General features: G+C 34.4%; 1 protein-coding gene across 7 annotated transcripts in view; it reads left to right on the plus strand.

The window, feature by feature from the left end:
* The window catches only part of Ap3m1 (adaptor related protein complex 3 subunit mu 1), a 37,652-nt gene that overhangs the window by 12,705 nt on the left and 8,817 nt on the right, over positions 1 to 16,130 (plus strand). For 6 of the 7 annotated variants that reach the window (XR_007347103.1, XM_048801836.1, XM_015504606.2 and 3 more), the window contains exons 2-4: positions 9,651 to 9,926; positions 10,741 to 10,912; positions 14,425 to 14,562. Coding sequence is in view for 6 of the 7 variants with exons in the window: in XM_048801836.1 (XP_048657793.1) it covers positions 9,654 to 9,926; positions 10,741 to 10,912; positions 14,425 to 14,562 (583 nt within the window). In the remaining variant the exon portion in view is untranslated. Of the gene's footprint in view, positions 1 to 9,294; positions 9,318 to 9,650; positions 9,927 to 10,740; positions 10,913 to 14,424; positions 14,563 to 16,130 lie in introns of those variants that run through there. The other variant, XM_048801835.1, reaches the window with a different exon arrangement.

Raw genomic sequence — 16,130 nt, forward strand, 5'->3', positions numbered from 1 at the left:
GACAGTCTTTCCCATTACACAGAGAAAATAGAAGCCCTTATTTTCCTGCAGCCAAACATACATTCTTCCCTTTTTTTTTTTTTTTTAATGTTTTTTAGTTGTTGGACCTTTATTTTTATTTATATATATGTGGTGCTGAGAATCAAACCCAGTTCCTCACCTATACAAGGCAAGCGCGCTCTTTCACTGAGCCACAACTCCAGCCCCTCTTCCCTTCTTTTTTTGGTGGGAGTGGGGTACTGGAGATTGAACCCAGGGGTGCTCAACTACTGAGCCACATCCCCACCCCTTTTTTGTATTTTATTTAGAGACAGGGTCACTGAGCTGCTTAGGGCCTGGCTAAGTTGCTGGACCTGGCTTTGAATCTGCGATCCTCCTGCCTCAGCCTCAGCCTACTAAAATGACTTTTTTCCAGCATTTCACTAAACTACCACTGAAACTATTTTCACCAAGAAATTGAATGTTCTCTGTGTGTTAAGTCATTCATTCTCAGGGCTGGGATTGTGGCTAAGTGGTAGAGTGCTTGTGAGGCACTCGGTTCAAACCTCAAAACCACATAAAAATAAATAAATAAAGGTATTGTGTTCATCTGCAATTTAAAAAAAATTTTTTTTTGAAAGTTATGCATTCTTGGGCTGGGGCTATAGCTCAGCAGTAGAGTACTTGCCTAGCACGTGTGAGGCCCTGGGTTCAATCCTCGGTACCACATAAAAATAAATAAAAAGAATAAAGGTATTGTGAAAATTTTTTTTTCCAAAAAAGTCATGCATTCTCAATGTGGATAGATACTGTATCATGTAAGGCAAAGAAAATTGTACTCTTTTTTGTTTGTTTGTTTGTTTGTTTTAGGGATTGAACTCAGGGGTACTTTACCACTGACCTACATTCCCAGACCTTTTTTTATTTATTGTTTTGAGACAAGTTCTCATTATGTTGTTAATTGTCTCACCAAGTTGCTGAGGATGACCTCAAACTTGGAATTCACCTCAGCTATACTTTTTTTATGTATAAAGCACTGACATTATGTATAAAGCACTGACATTTAGAGTAGGTAAACAGATATACAATATTCTGCTCCAAAAATTTTTCTGGGTATATTGATTAGCTTAATCTAATAATTCCACCTTTTATTCATAAATCATACTATCACTTTATCAATATATACAACTATAATTTGTCAATTTACAATTTAAAAATGAAAATTATTTTTAAATTTATGGTGTAAGGATTTGAGAGTAGATTCTAAAAAGGCTTTTCAGCAGAAAGTAAGGAAAAGAAAATTGCAATACACTATTAAACCTTTGGACATTTTACGTTCTTGTACCCTAACCTCTTTGTGCCATTTAATAGTATTTACTACTCTATTCTTCTAGAAAGGTACTGTAGTTACTAAAATTATCATCTCCCTCTTCTTTTTTATCTTAAGCAGTATCTTAATCTTTTTTAAGCCCACTTCTTTGACCCACCTGCTACTCAAATATTGGAGTTCCATCTATCTCTAGAATCTCTTCTTACTATGCACTTTCTTTCTTTGGTTTCAGTTTCTAATTACAGTTCCCATTAACCAAAAAAAAAGAAAAACAAATTGTCTCTTTGAAGTACCAGACTTCTATGTGCAGTAGTTGTTTGAATATATTCATTTGAATTAGAAATTCAGCGTTGGGTTAAATTATATAGAATCAGGGCTAAATGCCTCATCTTGCATCTCTTCTACATACACTCACACACACACCTAAGTATATTTTTATTCAAAGCCTTACTAAGTGTTTGTCGTCTTTTGTCATTTTACTCCATCCCTATCGCCAAAACCCTAGTTCAGGCCACTACCTTCACTCATCTCTCAACCAGTGTCACAGTATCTAGTGTCCTGTTATCCAGTTTCCACAATATAATTAGTGTAATCTTTCTAAATATGTAAATTGGATTGCATGACTCCTCTCAAAAAAAAAATTACCTTACTGTGTACTGAAAATAAAGTTCAAATTCTGATCAAGGCTAGCATTGCTCCATAAACCACTCTGTTGACCTCCTTCACTCTCATCGTACAACTTCCCTCCACCTTCCAAAGTTGGTGGATTCATACTGAATATCTCTCTCATGTTCTCTTGTATCTTCAAGCCTTACAGATTCCTACAGTACATTGCATTTCCTCTATCATAGTAGGAATTATATCTTACTTGTATTCTTTGCTGAAGTCTGAATTCTGTAACTATAGAAATTCTATTTTGTTCACCCTTGTAGCCCCAAGTGCTTAGTGCATAAAACATTCAAAACTGTTGAGTGAATAAATGGTCAAGATTCTGGCTAATAATCAGAGGAGATAGATTTGTTTCTGGTCTTACATTTCGCTCACTTTGGATATAGGCCCATCTGTGCCGCCATTCTCTTTTATATAGAAGGAATACATTTAGCTGGTTGTTAACACCTGCCTTAGTCCAAGCTACTTGGGAGGGTGAGGCAGGAGGATCAGTTGAGCCCAGGAGTTCAAGACCAGCCTATCTCAATAAAAAAGAAGGAAGAAAAAGAATCTAATGAAAATAGAAGGGAGGCAGGTAGGGGAAAGAAAGAAAACGGGGGAGGGAGGAAAGGATGGTAAAGGGAGATACTAGGAAATCAGATTGATCTAAGTATGTTATGTACATGTATAAATGTGCCACAATTGAAATCCACTATTCTGTATAATTATTATGTACCAATTTGTAGAAAAAAAAATTTGGGGGGGGGGGNGGGGGGGGGGGGGGAAGCTATTCCAAGAAGAGACACACCCAGGGCTGGGGTTGTGGCTCAGCTGTAGAGTACTCGCCTAGCACATGCAAGGCCCTGGGTTCAATCCTCAGCACAACATAAAAATAAATAAATAAAATAAAGGTATTGTGTCCAACTACCACAAAAAATAAATATCTAAAAAAAAAAAAAAACAAGAAGAAGACATAACAACAAAAAAAAGATCAGTAAGAACACAGGGATGGTTGTGGTGGTGTACAGCTTTCCCATAAAGTTTATTAACCCAGTTTTATCCCTTTGACCCAAATATGGAACACCTACAAAAATTTAAATAATGTTTATAAATAATTACATAATAAGAACATAGTGATAATAATTATGATATAATAATATTAGTTAATATAGTGGCATATATAAGCTCCAAATTTCCCTACCTTTTTTAATGCACTTGTATCAGTTTCATTGAAAATATTCAATGAATTGAACACTTGGGACTTAATGAGTTAAAATAATAAAAGTAACTACAGCTACAAAAGCAAAGACAGACTATACTGCTCTGTGTGGCATTATTTAATTTAATTGTGATATGCATTAGGTAATTGGTCATAATATGAATAAAAGAAATAAACTCTCTTTACCTATTATAGAAGCTTAAGGTGTGTTTTAAAGCTAAGCACTGTCGAGAACTGCAAATATTATGCTTTCGTCTAAGCACTAAGGATAACAACAATAAGTCCAATGGTCTGGTTTAACTTACTGTATTCTTCTGAAACCTGAACTACTGCCAATAAAAACAACTGGTGGAAACTTTCCTGAAAAGAATTTTTTACCAGCTTAAGAGAATGAATAGGTATTTGGCCCTAAAAACAAGGAAACTACAAAGTCACTTGCTTTAAGAACAAGCAGCTCTTTTAGAGTGTATTTTGATAAGGGAATAGCATAGATCTGTGTAAACTGTCCTTGCCATAGAATCAATGCTTAAGATAACCAGGGTCAGCCCTATTAAATGTACTTTCTACTCTAATTCTTTAAACTGTCTTAGCATGAAAAGTAGAACTTCTAACTACACAAAAAACATTTTTTTTAAATTTTTTTTAGATGTTGATGAACCTGTATATTGTTCATTTATTTATATGTGGTACTGAGAATCGAACCTAATGCCTCACACATGCTAGGCAAGCACTCTACCACTGAACCACAACCCCAGCCCACAAAAAACATATTTTAACCCTTGCTCTTAAAATCATGAGCTGAAACAGTGTTCACTACTCTGTCCAATGTAATAAACTCATGTGGTTATTTAAATTAATTAAAATTAAAACTTCAGTATATTAGTTGCATTAATCATATTTGAGGTGTTCAGTAGCCACATGTGTTTGATGGCTACCATATTGGATAGCACAAAGGATATTTTCTTCACTGCCAAAAATCTTAATCAATATGCATTAGAATGTTTTTTAATAATTTTTTAGTTATAAATGGATATAATACCTTTATTTTATTTATTTATTTTTATGTGGTTCTGAGAATTGAACCAAGTGCCTCACATGTGCCAGGCAAGTGCTCTAGCAGTGAACCACAACCCCAGCCCCAGAATATATTTTTAATAATTAGTCTGCAATGGTAAGAGTAGGAGATAATGCTTCAACTATATCTAGTCTTAAATAATCTTAGGTAATTGACTTTTATGAGATTTTTTAATCTTATCTGTAAAATAGAGATGAAAGCAGTATTTATAACATGGCATTGTGAAGATTAAATAAGATTATGTAGTTGAAATGACTAGCATAGTGTGTGGCCTGCAGTACATACTGACATTTTAGATATTACTAACTCCATGATCCTTAATGAATAAAATACTTCAGAGTTGAAAGATTAATTTTTGGATTAAAGGATGTCATATTCTATAGTTGATATACCTGAGGTACTCAAATCTGGGTCCACATTTTATAAGATTTTGTTACAAGAAAAAGGTGAAATAATATAAGTTTGGTTACATATTTTGTCACCGGATATTCCTGCTGCATTTTAAAAATTAAGTTTATCAGCCAAACCAGGCATGGTGGTGCCCACCTGCTATCCCAGGAGCTTGCAAAGCTGAAGTAGGACAATTGCAAGTTCTAAGCCAGTCTCAGCAACTCAACCTAGCAAGACTCTGTCTCAAAATAAAAAGGGGCTGGGGATGTGGTTAAGTGCCTTTGGGTTCAATCCCCAGTATCAAAAAAAAAAAAAAAAAAAAAGTTTTATCAGCTAAGGTTATAAAGTCACCAGGTTCTATATAGCAAGTCTATATATTCCAATAGAACTTATAATATTAACATTCAAACAGAAATGTAAGGCTGACACAAAGCAAACATGCTAAGCAAAACAGTTGACTAGATAAAATAGACAAATTTCCCAGTTCCCAACCCTGAAGTTAGAATTTATTGCTACCAACTCAAGTTAATTGCTTGACTAAATAGAAATTGAAAGGCCAAGGTTCGTCGTCGGAGATTAAAATGCACACACACAGACAGCAGTGACAAAGATGAAGCACTTTATTGCAAACTGCTGCTAGCTTATATAGAAAGTGAGAGTCAGTTATCTTAAACCAGGAAGCTCCCAGGGCCAATCATAGTGAAGGTCAGGTCATCACCTATACGCACATCTGCTCTGCATAAGATTCATGGGGGGCACGAACTATCCATGAGTACGAACTATCCATGAGTACGGAAGACAGGAGGGCCAATTAGAAGGTTTTCAAAACAACTTGTTATCCGCCCACTGGCAACTTGCCAACCTCCATGTTGCATTAGGGGCTCCTTATCTGAAAGGCCCAGGAAGTTCTAGCCACCCACTGGCAATTTGCCCACCGCCATGTTTGAAAGGCCCGGGGAGTTCTCAAGGAGACTCCCAACAGAAATGGCTTTGAACAAAGGTACATTTTTGTTATTGTTGTTTCTGATATACAGGAACACTAAACTATTACTAGTGTTTTTAGTTTATTAGTACAGTAATTGCTAAAATATATCAATATTATTTACTTGGCAACTGTTGAACATGTGTCAAATACAAAGGGGAAATCATAACCAGATAGTCTTTAAATGTCACCTGCTTTCATAAAATAAATCATTTCCTCTGAAAAGAATTGGTCAGGTTGATGTCACTGTTTTCTGTATCTACAGAATTAAATTCATCGATTCTGAATTTCCTTTCCTCTTCTGAATTTGTCTTCATGCATAAGAACTGTATTTATAAATTTAAAATTTTTTCTTATTTGGTAGCATTTAACATACAACACTATTACTTTGAATGATTGACCACTGGGCTAAACACCTGATTCTGATGCTTATCCTACAAAAGATAGAAGTAAACAGAAAAGAAAAATTTTCGGCAAATAGACCATATTTTCCATACAACATGGGCAATACACTTTTACTTGAAGCATAAATAAATCAGAAAATTATACAAATCATAATGTAAAGCACAACAAATTATCACAAAATGAAAATAACTTATAAACATCATCCAGGTCAAGAGTTAAAACATTACCAGTACTTTAGAAAATTAGCCTTGTCCCCCTATCAGTCACTACCTGATTGTTTTTCAAAAAGGAAACCGTTTGATTTCTTATGCTATTGATTAGTTTTTCCTGTTATAAGACAACATATATATGGAACTATGACATTTATATTATTTTATATCTGGTTTTCTTCAACATTGTGTTTGTAAAATTCTTCTATATTTTCAGGTAGCAATCGTTTATTCAGTTTTATTGCTATATAATATTTTATAAATATTTTTCAATTTATTTTTATTAATATTTGAGTAGCAGATTTTCACTATTACAAATATGTTTTTACACATATTTTGGTGTGCATTTGTGCCAGAAGTAATTAAGACTATTTTTTTAAGAATCAAGATATAATTAATATACTGTAAAACTCATTATTTTAAAGTATACAATTTTGTAGTTCTTAGCATAGTCACAAAGTTTTTCCAACATCCTAATTCCAGAATGTTTTTATCACCAAAAAAAGAAATGCCAAATCCATTATCATAACTCCCCATACTTTCCCCTCTACCCATCCTAGAAACCATCAACTTACTTTATGTCTGAATGTATTTACCTATTCTGAACTTTTCCTGCAAATGGAATCATACATTATGTGACTTTTCGTGTCTGGATTCTTTCACAGGTTATCCATATTGTAGTATGTGTAAGTACTTAATTCCTTTTTATAGCTGAATAATATTCCATTGTGTAAATATTCCACTTTTAGTTTATCCATTCACTAGTTGATGCACATTTGGATCATTTCCCCTTTTTGGTTATTGTGAATAATGTTTCTTTGAACATTCATGTCCAAATTTTTGTGTGGACATGTCCTTTCAATTCTCTTAGATATATATATAGAAATAGAATTTTTGATTCATGCAGTGAGTATATTTAACTTTTTGAAGAATCCAAACTGCTTTCCACAACATCTGCAACATTTTACATTCCTACCAGCAATGTTTTAAGGGTTCCAGTTTCTCTCCATCTTGTCAACAATTGTTATTATCTTTTTTTAATATTTATTTTTTACTTGTAGTTGGGCACAATACATTTATTTATTTTTATGTGGTGCTGAGGATCAAACCCAAGGCCTTGCATGTGCTAGGTGAGCACTTTGCCATTGAGCCACAACCCCAGCCCATTATCTGTCTTCTTTATTATTACTATTAAAGCTAGCTTAAAAGGATATGAAATATTATCTTATTGTGATTTTGACTTGCATTTCCTTAATGACTTATGGTATATTACACATCTCTTCATGTGGCCAATTGTGTATTTATTTTCTTCGGAGAAATGTCTATCATTTATCCATTTTTTAAAAATTGGATTCTCTCTTTAATATTACATTATAAGAGTTATTATATATCCTGCAGAGTAGTCCCTTATGAGATATATGGTTTTAAATATTCTTTTTCATTCTCTGGGTTGCCTTTTCACATTCTTGATAATGTCCTTTAGAAGCACAAAAGTTTAATTTTGATGAAGTCCAGATTATATACTTTTTTCTTTCTTTTATACTTTAGTGTCATCTCTTAAAAAAAAAAAAAAAAGCATTGTCTAATTCTACAGTTTAAAGATGGATGCATGTGTTTCCTAATTGTTTTGTAGGTTTAACACTTATATTTAGAGCTTCAATACATTTTTTGTTGCTTTTTGTGTACATTGTAAGATAGAGATACAGTTTTGTTCTTTTCCTGTGTGTGAATTCAATTTTCCCAGCACCATTTAATAAAAAGACTATTCTCTCTCCAACTGAACAGCCTTAGCACCTTGTTGAAAATCAGTTGTCCATGAATGTAAGGGTTAATTTTGGAGTTCTCACTTCTGTTCCATTGATATATAAATCTATCCTTGTATCAATATCATGCATTAATTTTATAGTAAGTTTTGAAATTGGTAGCATGAGTTCTTCAACTTTTTCTTCAGTATTGTTGGGGTTTTTTTTTTGTTTGTATATTTTTGTTTTGTTTGGCACCAGGGATTGAACCCAGGGCACTTAACCACTGAGTCACATCCCCAACCCTTTTTTTATTTTCTATTTTGATACAGGGTCTCACTAAACTGCTAAGTTGCTGAAAATAGCCTCAAACTTGCAATCCTCCTTTCTCAGCCTCCAGAACCTCTGGGATTATAGGCATGAGCATTACTACACCCAAAGTTCTGGCTGTTTTGATCTCTTTCACTTCCATATGAATTTTGGGGTTAGCTTACTAATTTTCACCCCCAAAAAAATTTTTTTAAATGGCAGCAAGGATTTTAATAGGGACTACATTGAATACATTGTCAATTTGGGGAGTATTGCCATCTTTACAGTACTGTCTTAATGTTTTACCACATTTTAGATTTCTTGATTTCTTTCAGTGATGTTTTGGAGCGTTTAGTATACAAGACTTCTACTTTTTTGTGAAATTTATTTCCTCGGTATTTGAATTTTTTTCAAGGCTATTGTAAATGACATTATTTTCAGATTATTTATTGTAAGTGTATTGATTTTTTTTAATATTTGTAACCTTGCTAAACTCACTTGTTAACTCTATTAGTTTTGTTTTATTTGTGGATTCCTTAGGGTTTTCTACATATGATGTCTTCGGCAAATAGAGATAGTTTTACTTCTTCCTTTCCAGTGAACCAGATGTGGTGGCACACGCCTGTAATCCCAGTAACTAGGGAAGTTGAAGCAGAAGGATCACAAATTTGAGATCAACCTCACCAACTTAGCAAGGCCCTAAGCAATTTAGTGAGACCCTGACTCAAAATAAAAAGGGTTGGGGAGTGACTTAGTGATTAAACACCGTTGGGTTCAACCCTTGGTACCACCCTGCACAACCACCATAATACACAATCCAGTGAATGCTTTTGTTCAGATTTTCTTTCTTAATTTTCCTGGCTAGAATCTCTGGTACCAAACTGAGTAAAAGTAGTGAGAATGGACATCCTTGTTTGTTCTTGGTTTTAAAGGAGAATCTTTTGATCTTTGACCATTAAATATGATGTTAACTGTGAAGTTATAATTGATGACATTATTGGATTGAGAAAGTTTCCTTCTATTCCTATCGTAAGCATTTTTTTTTTTTCATAAAAGGGCGTTGGGTCTTGTCACATGTTTTTTCTGTACCTTTTGAAATTACTTGTTTTAATCTTTTATTAATATTTTACGTTTGTTGGCTTTCCTATGTTAAACCAACCTTGTGTTCTTAGAATCAATCCCATTTTATTTACATATATTGCTGAATTCAGTTTACTAATATCTTGTCAAGGACTTTTATATCTGTACTCTGAAGTGATATTGGTCTATAGTTTCTTGTATTACCTTTGTCTGTTTTTTGTGCTGGGGCACTACAAGGATATTTTTTGATATAATAAATTTAAACCCTTTTTTTCCCCACAGAAAATGATCCACAGTCTGTTTCTCATAAACTGTTCCGGTGACATATTTCTAGAGAAGCACTGGAAGAGTGTTGTGAGCCAATCTGTCTGTGATTATTTCTTTGAAGCTCAAGAGAAAGCTGCTGATGTTGAAAATGTACCACCTGTCATTTCAACACCTCACCACTACCTCATCAGTATCTACCGGGATAAGCTCTTCTTTGTGTCTGTCATACAGACTGAAGTGCCACCTCTCTTTGTTATTGAGTTCCTACATCGAGTTGCTGACACTTTTCAGGTTGGCTCTCCATCAAACCTTTCTAACTTAAATTACACAAGGTAGTTGGAGGAGAACACATGATTATATTTTTTAATTACCCAGCTTTTAATGGCTGGTATGTTTCCTCTTTTAAACTAAGCATACATTCATAAACCCTTTTCTATAGACTATAAAGTGGCACACACAGCTCCTCTGTTCTCTGTTTTTATATGTTTTATAAAATAAATCATCAGGAAACAATAATGTCTTCCACATACTGTTCTCTGGATGGTCCCCAAATTTTTATTGTTATGAACTCTTCCATATTCACATTTCATTGATTTTACTCATGTGGCTGAATATACCATATAATTTAAAACTTACCTGTGTGCTTTGGAGTAGGTTAATCAGGGATAATGAAGTTCATAACTGACCTTCCAGTTTAACATTTCAGTATTTTGGGGAGTAACATGGAATGGAATTCAATCTAAAAATATTAAGAAAATACTGAGAGGGGCTGGTGTTGTGGCTCAGCGGTGGCTCAGCGGTAGAGTGCTCACCTAGCACACGCGAGGCCCTGAGTTCGATCCTTAGCACCACATAAAAATAAATAAACAAAATAAAGGTATTGTATCCAACTACAACTAAAAAATAAATATTTTTAAAAAAACAAAATACTGAGGAATATTGTTTGGATTATGGAGAGGGTTTGTTTTTGTTTTTGTTCCTATTCTCTTTATATCTGACTTCCTAAACAATGAGTTATGGTACTGTAAGTTTATTTTTCAGAACATAAAAGTATTTAACAAGCCTTCATGCCTTCTGTTGTGGAATATTATGAATATTTTGCTAGGACTACTTTGGTGAGTGTTCGGAGGCTGCAATTAAGGATAATGTGGTCATAGTATATGAGCTCTTGGAAGAAATGTTAGACAACGGATTTCCACTGGCAACAGAGTCTAACATTTTGAAAGAACTGATTAAACCACCAACAATTCTACGTTCTGTTGTCAACTCTATTACAGGTAAGATAAAAACATACTCTACTAGGAACTGAGCAATTAAAATGTTATGAACAACTCATTGTTGCTTATGATCTAACAGACTAAGATAGTCCAGTAGGTCCAAAATTAAAATGACTGTAATGTTAAAATGGATATATATTTCTCTTTATTGAAAGAGTCTAGGTCTTAAATGATAAAGAACTTCTGGTTTTATTCTCTTGTTATGTAGGGTTTTCTGCAAAACCACAATAATATTATTTAGCAGTAAATAAGATTGAATAAATTATCCTAGTTAGTCCTTTAAAAAAAGCCAGTATATGTGGCCACTTAAAAGAGAATTTAGCCTATTTATTGACTGGCATTTTAATATTTAGAATAGCATTATAGGGGCCAGGAATATAACTTAGTGGTGGAGGCCTGGGTTCAATCCCAGCACTACCAAAATAAATGAAAGTATAAAGAATACCTCTGAGATACATGCCCAGGTTTTTTTATGTTTTTTTTTTTTTGTTGTTGTTGTTGTTTTGTTTTGATTTGTTTTTTACTTGTATCACATTTTGTATTGAAATCGGTTTTTTTAATTAATTTTTTATATGTATATGACAGCAGAATGCTTTACAATTCATATTACACATATACAGCACAATTTTTCATATCTCTGGTTTATATAAAGTATATTCATACCAATTTGTGTCTTCATACATGTACTTTGGATAATGATGTTCATCACATTCCACCATCATTTCTAACCCCCTGCCCCTTCCTTTCCCCCTCCCATCCCTCTGTCCTATCTGGAGTTCCTCTATTCCTCCCATGCTCCCCCTCCCTACTCCACTATGAATCAGTTTCCTTATATCAGAGAAAACATTCAACATTTGTTTTTGGGGGATTGGCTGACTTCACTTAGTATTATCTTCTCCAACTCTGTCCATTTACCTGCAAATGCCATGATTTTATTCCCTTTTATTGCTGAGTAATATTCCATTGTGTATATATGCCACTTTTTTTAATCCATTCATCTACTGAAGGGCATCTAGATTGGTTCTATAGTTTAGCTATTGTGAATTGTGTTGCTATAAACATTGATGTGGCTGTGTCCCTGTAGTATGCTGTTTTTAAGTCCTTTGGGTATAGACCAAGGAGAGGGATAGCTGTCAAATGATGGTTCCATTCCCAGCTTTCCAAGGAATCTCCATACTGCTTTCCATATTGGCTGCATCAATTTGCAGTCCTACCAGCAATATTTGAGTGTACCTTTTTCCCCATATCCTCGCCAACACTTATTGTTTTTTGTTTTCATAATAACTGGAAATCCATATGCAACAAAATGAAATTAAACTTCTGTCTCTCACCATGCACAAAACTCAATTCAAAGTGGATCAAGGACTTAGGAATTAAACCAGAGACCCTGCATCTAATAGAAGAAAAAGTAGGCCCCATCTTCATCATGTCGTATTAGGCCCCAATTTCCTTAATAAGATTCTTGTAGTGCAAGAAGTAAAATCAAGAATCAATAAATGGGATGGATTCAAACTAAAAAGTTTCTTAGCAAAAGAAACAATCTGTGAGGTGAATAGAGAGCCTACATCTTGGGAGCAGATCTTTACCTCTCACACATCAGATAGAGCACTAATCTCTAGAGTATATAAAGAACTCAAAAAGCTAAGAATCAAAAAAAAAACAAATAACCCTATCAATAAATGAGCCAGGGACCTGAACAGACACTTCTCAGAAAAGAATGTACCATCAATCAACAAATATATGAAAAAATGTTTATCATCTCTAGCAATTAGAAGAATGCAAATTAAAACTACTCTAATTTCATCTCCTGTCAGAATGGCACTTTTTATGTTTTGAGACAGGTTCTCTCTAAGTTGCCAAGACTGACCTTGAACTTGGGGTCCTTCTGCGTCAGCCTTCCAAGTTGCTGATATTAACAGGCATGCAACATTATGCCTGGTGATTTGTACTTTTTAACTTTCCTAAATGAACATGCATTTTATCGTCAGAAAAACATTAAAAGACAAAATGTAAAAATACAGATTCATAAGGCAGTATATTATAAAGTTTAAAATAATGCTTCAGTGGATGAGAGTATCCTTTAAGAACTGTAGTTGGTACCCCTAGAGAATCAGTGAAGTATAGAAAGAGATGGCACAGGTGACTTGGAAGGCTGAGCAGGGAGGACCATGAGTTCAAGACCAGCCTTAATTAACTTAAAAAGGCCCTAAGCAATTTAGTGAGACCCTGTCTCAATATAAAAAAATGAAAAGGGTTGGGGATGTGGCTCAGTGGTTTGATTCTCAGTACGAAAAAGAGAGAAAGAGAAAGGAGAATAAGATCATTCTTCATAGATGGAACTATATGAGGAAAAACACAATAAGTGAAAAACTTTGAGTTGTATCTGCTCCTTTAACAGAAACAGAGCTATATTTTTAGTTGAGTGAGAAATAAGTTTGGAAAGTCCTTGAATGCTGGGTTAAATATTTAGCTGTGTTTTGTTTTGTTTTGTCTTTTTAGTTTGTGATACTAGAGACTGAACCCAAGGCCTTGTGCTAGGCAAGTGTTCTACCACTGAGCTTCACCTATAGTGCTAAATAGTTTGCTTTTCTCATAAAGCAAGTGGGGGAAAATTGAGGAGTTTCAAGCAGAAAAATAACATGATTGGAGCACTGTTTTTCAGAAAATCTTCTGAAGGCAACATGTTGGCTGCAGAAATATCAATCATAAATTGACTATACATCTGTAAATACAGTATGATTGCAACTGTATTTTAAAATCAAAGCAAAAAAATCAAAATAGAAACATAATACTGCAACCTACTTGTGGGGGAAATGTCTAAAGAAATGTTAATATAGTTGATTTTGGCAGTAAGAAGATAGACTGATTTATTTAAAATTCACTTTTCTGAACTTTTTTTTAATAAAGCATATACTACTTTTAAATTAGAAGTATTAACCAAAAGTTAAATAAGTCACAGTTCAAGGATATGTGTTTTTGATAATTTTGTTTTCAACATAATTTACCAGGAAATTAGCCAAATATTGAACATTACCCATATTGTAGCTGAATGGGAAATACTAGAGTATATTCATCCATGTACTCCGCTGAGTCCTGCTTGGCATTGTCTCATACAGAATTCAGCTGAATACGAAAGAACTGAGTTATCACTGTATTCTCAGTGGAGACATTTTTCAACTGAAGGTTTTCCTCTTGATTGCTCTGTAGCAGCAGGGTGAGATCATTGTTGGACTACTGGAATTAGCTAGGTTACTGCTAACACACAGGATGCAAAAGATAAGTGAATGCATTTATCCTTGTTTGGCATGTAGACGAAGGACCACATGGCCCATTTCTGTCTTCTGGAAATTTGATAATGTTGGTAAGGATATGTGTTTGACAATCCTGGAGACCATGAAGAAAAATCCAGCATTGAAAAAGCAGCGAAAGCATTCATTTTCTTCTTTCAAATAATAACTTTTCTGATGACCATTTTACACATCCACTTTGTATTCTCCTTTTCCCATTTCTAGGCAGTAGTAATGTTGGGGACACACTCCCCACTGGGCAGCTGTCCAACATTCCATGGCGCCGGGCAGGAGTAAAATACACAAACAATGAAGCCTATTTTGATGTCGTTGAAGAAATAGATGCAATTATAGATAAATCAGGTAATTGTGTGCACATGGCCTTATAGGGAAAAAACAGTTTAGCTGACACAAGCTGAATAGAAAATTGAAGTCCCTTGGCAGTGTGGTTTCAGCAGAAAGGCATTTGTTTTCTAATGATTTATAAATCTGTTTATTTTGCCCAGAGGTTACATATGATTATCATAACCACTAGTTTAGATCTGCCAAACATTTGTAAATCAGAATTCATGATGCCTTACTTTAAGCCAGTTATCCTGTATACCTCACCTCTCCCTCATGCTATGTATTCATTTTAACATTTATTGTATACCGACTGTATTGTGTACTTTTGCTCTTAATTTCTGTGCAGTATATCTGTTAAAGGAACCATCCCCCCCACCCCCATTTTTGTTTGGGTTTTTTTCTTGTTATTGTTTACAATAACAAGAATTGAACTAGGAATTGAACTCAGAGCCTCACACATGCTAAGCAACCATTCTACCACTGAGGTACATCTCCAGCCCTTATTATTATTGTATTTTGAGACAGGGTCTCATTAAGTCGCCCAGACCAGCCTTAAACTTGTAATCCTCCTGTGTAAAACCCCTTTTCTGATTATTGATTGATTGATTATACTAGGGATTGAACCCAAGGGCACTTTACCACTAAGCTACATTGCCAGCCCTTTTAATTTTTTTTATTTGAGACACAGTCTCACTGTGTTGCTTTGGGTCTCACCAAGTTGCTCAGGCCAGCCTCAAACTTAGAATTGTCCTTGCTCAGCCTCTCAAGTCACTGGGATTATAGGCATGTGCTACCACGCCCAGCTCTGATTATTTTTTAGCAAGATAAAACAGTGGTACTGTGTTAGAATCATAAAATTTATTTATTAAAAATACCTCCTATCCTCACAATTTATACATAAGGAAACTGAGGCTCACAGACTTAGACGACCTATTCAAGGTGGCACACCTAGTTGATATTGTGATAATGACTCATTGTGAATTATAGCCAATATCTTTTCTTCATGAATTCCCTTCCATTAAACATTAATATGTTCCATTGTACTATATATAGGACACCTATATAAACTTTAATTGATCAGTGTTATAGGTGTCCTATAAAATTTTTCTACATATATATAGGACAGTGGACATAATGGGTTAAGAGTAAAAGATACACAGAAATTTCTGTAGGTATTGGGCTGGGGATATGGCTTTGGGGTAGAGTACTTGCCTGGCATACACAAAGCCCTGGATTTGATCCCAGCAGGGGTTTGAGCCGGGGAGAATTCATTACAATAGTTCATTTTACAGAATAATGGATCATGCCCTCTTCCTTAAAAGTTAACAGGTAGTTTAGTCCATTTCATAAGAAACCTGCCTAATTTTTAAATTATATTTAAAATATTTTGAACTTATATCCAGGAGCCTTAAAAGATTGACTATAGGGCTATGGTTGTAGCTCAGTGGTAGAGTACTTGCCCGGCATATGTGAGGCACTGGGGTTCAATCCTTAGCACCACATAAAAATAAGTAAATAAAAGAAAGAGAGTGTGTCCATCTGCAACTAAAAAAAAAAAAAAAAAAAAAAGAAAAAAAAGTAATGCC

The sequence above is a fragment of the Marmota marmota genome, unplaced genomic scaffold (assembly GCF_001458135.2).
Source record: "Marmota marmota marmota unplaced genomic scaffold, marMar, whole genome shotgun sequence".
In the NCBI taxonomy this organism is placed as follows: Eukaryota; Metazoa; Chordata; class Mammalia; order Rodentia; family Sciuridae; genus Marmota; species Marmota marmota.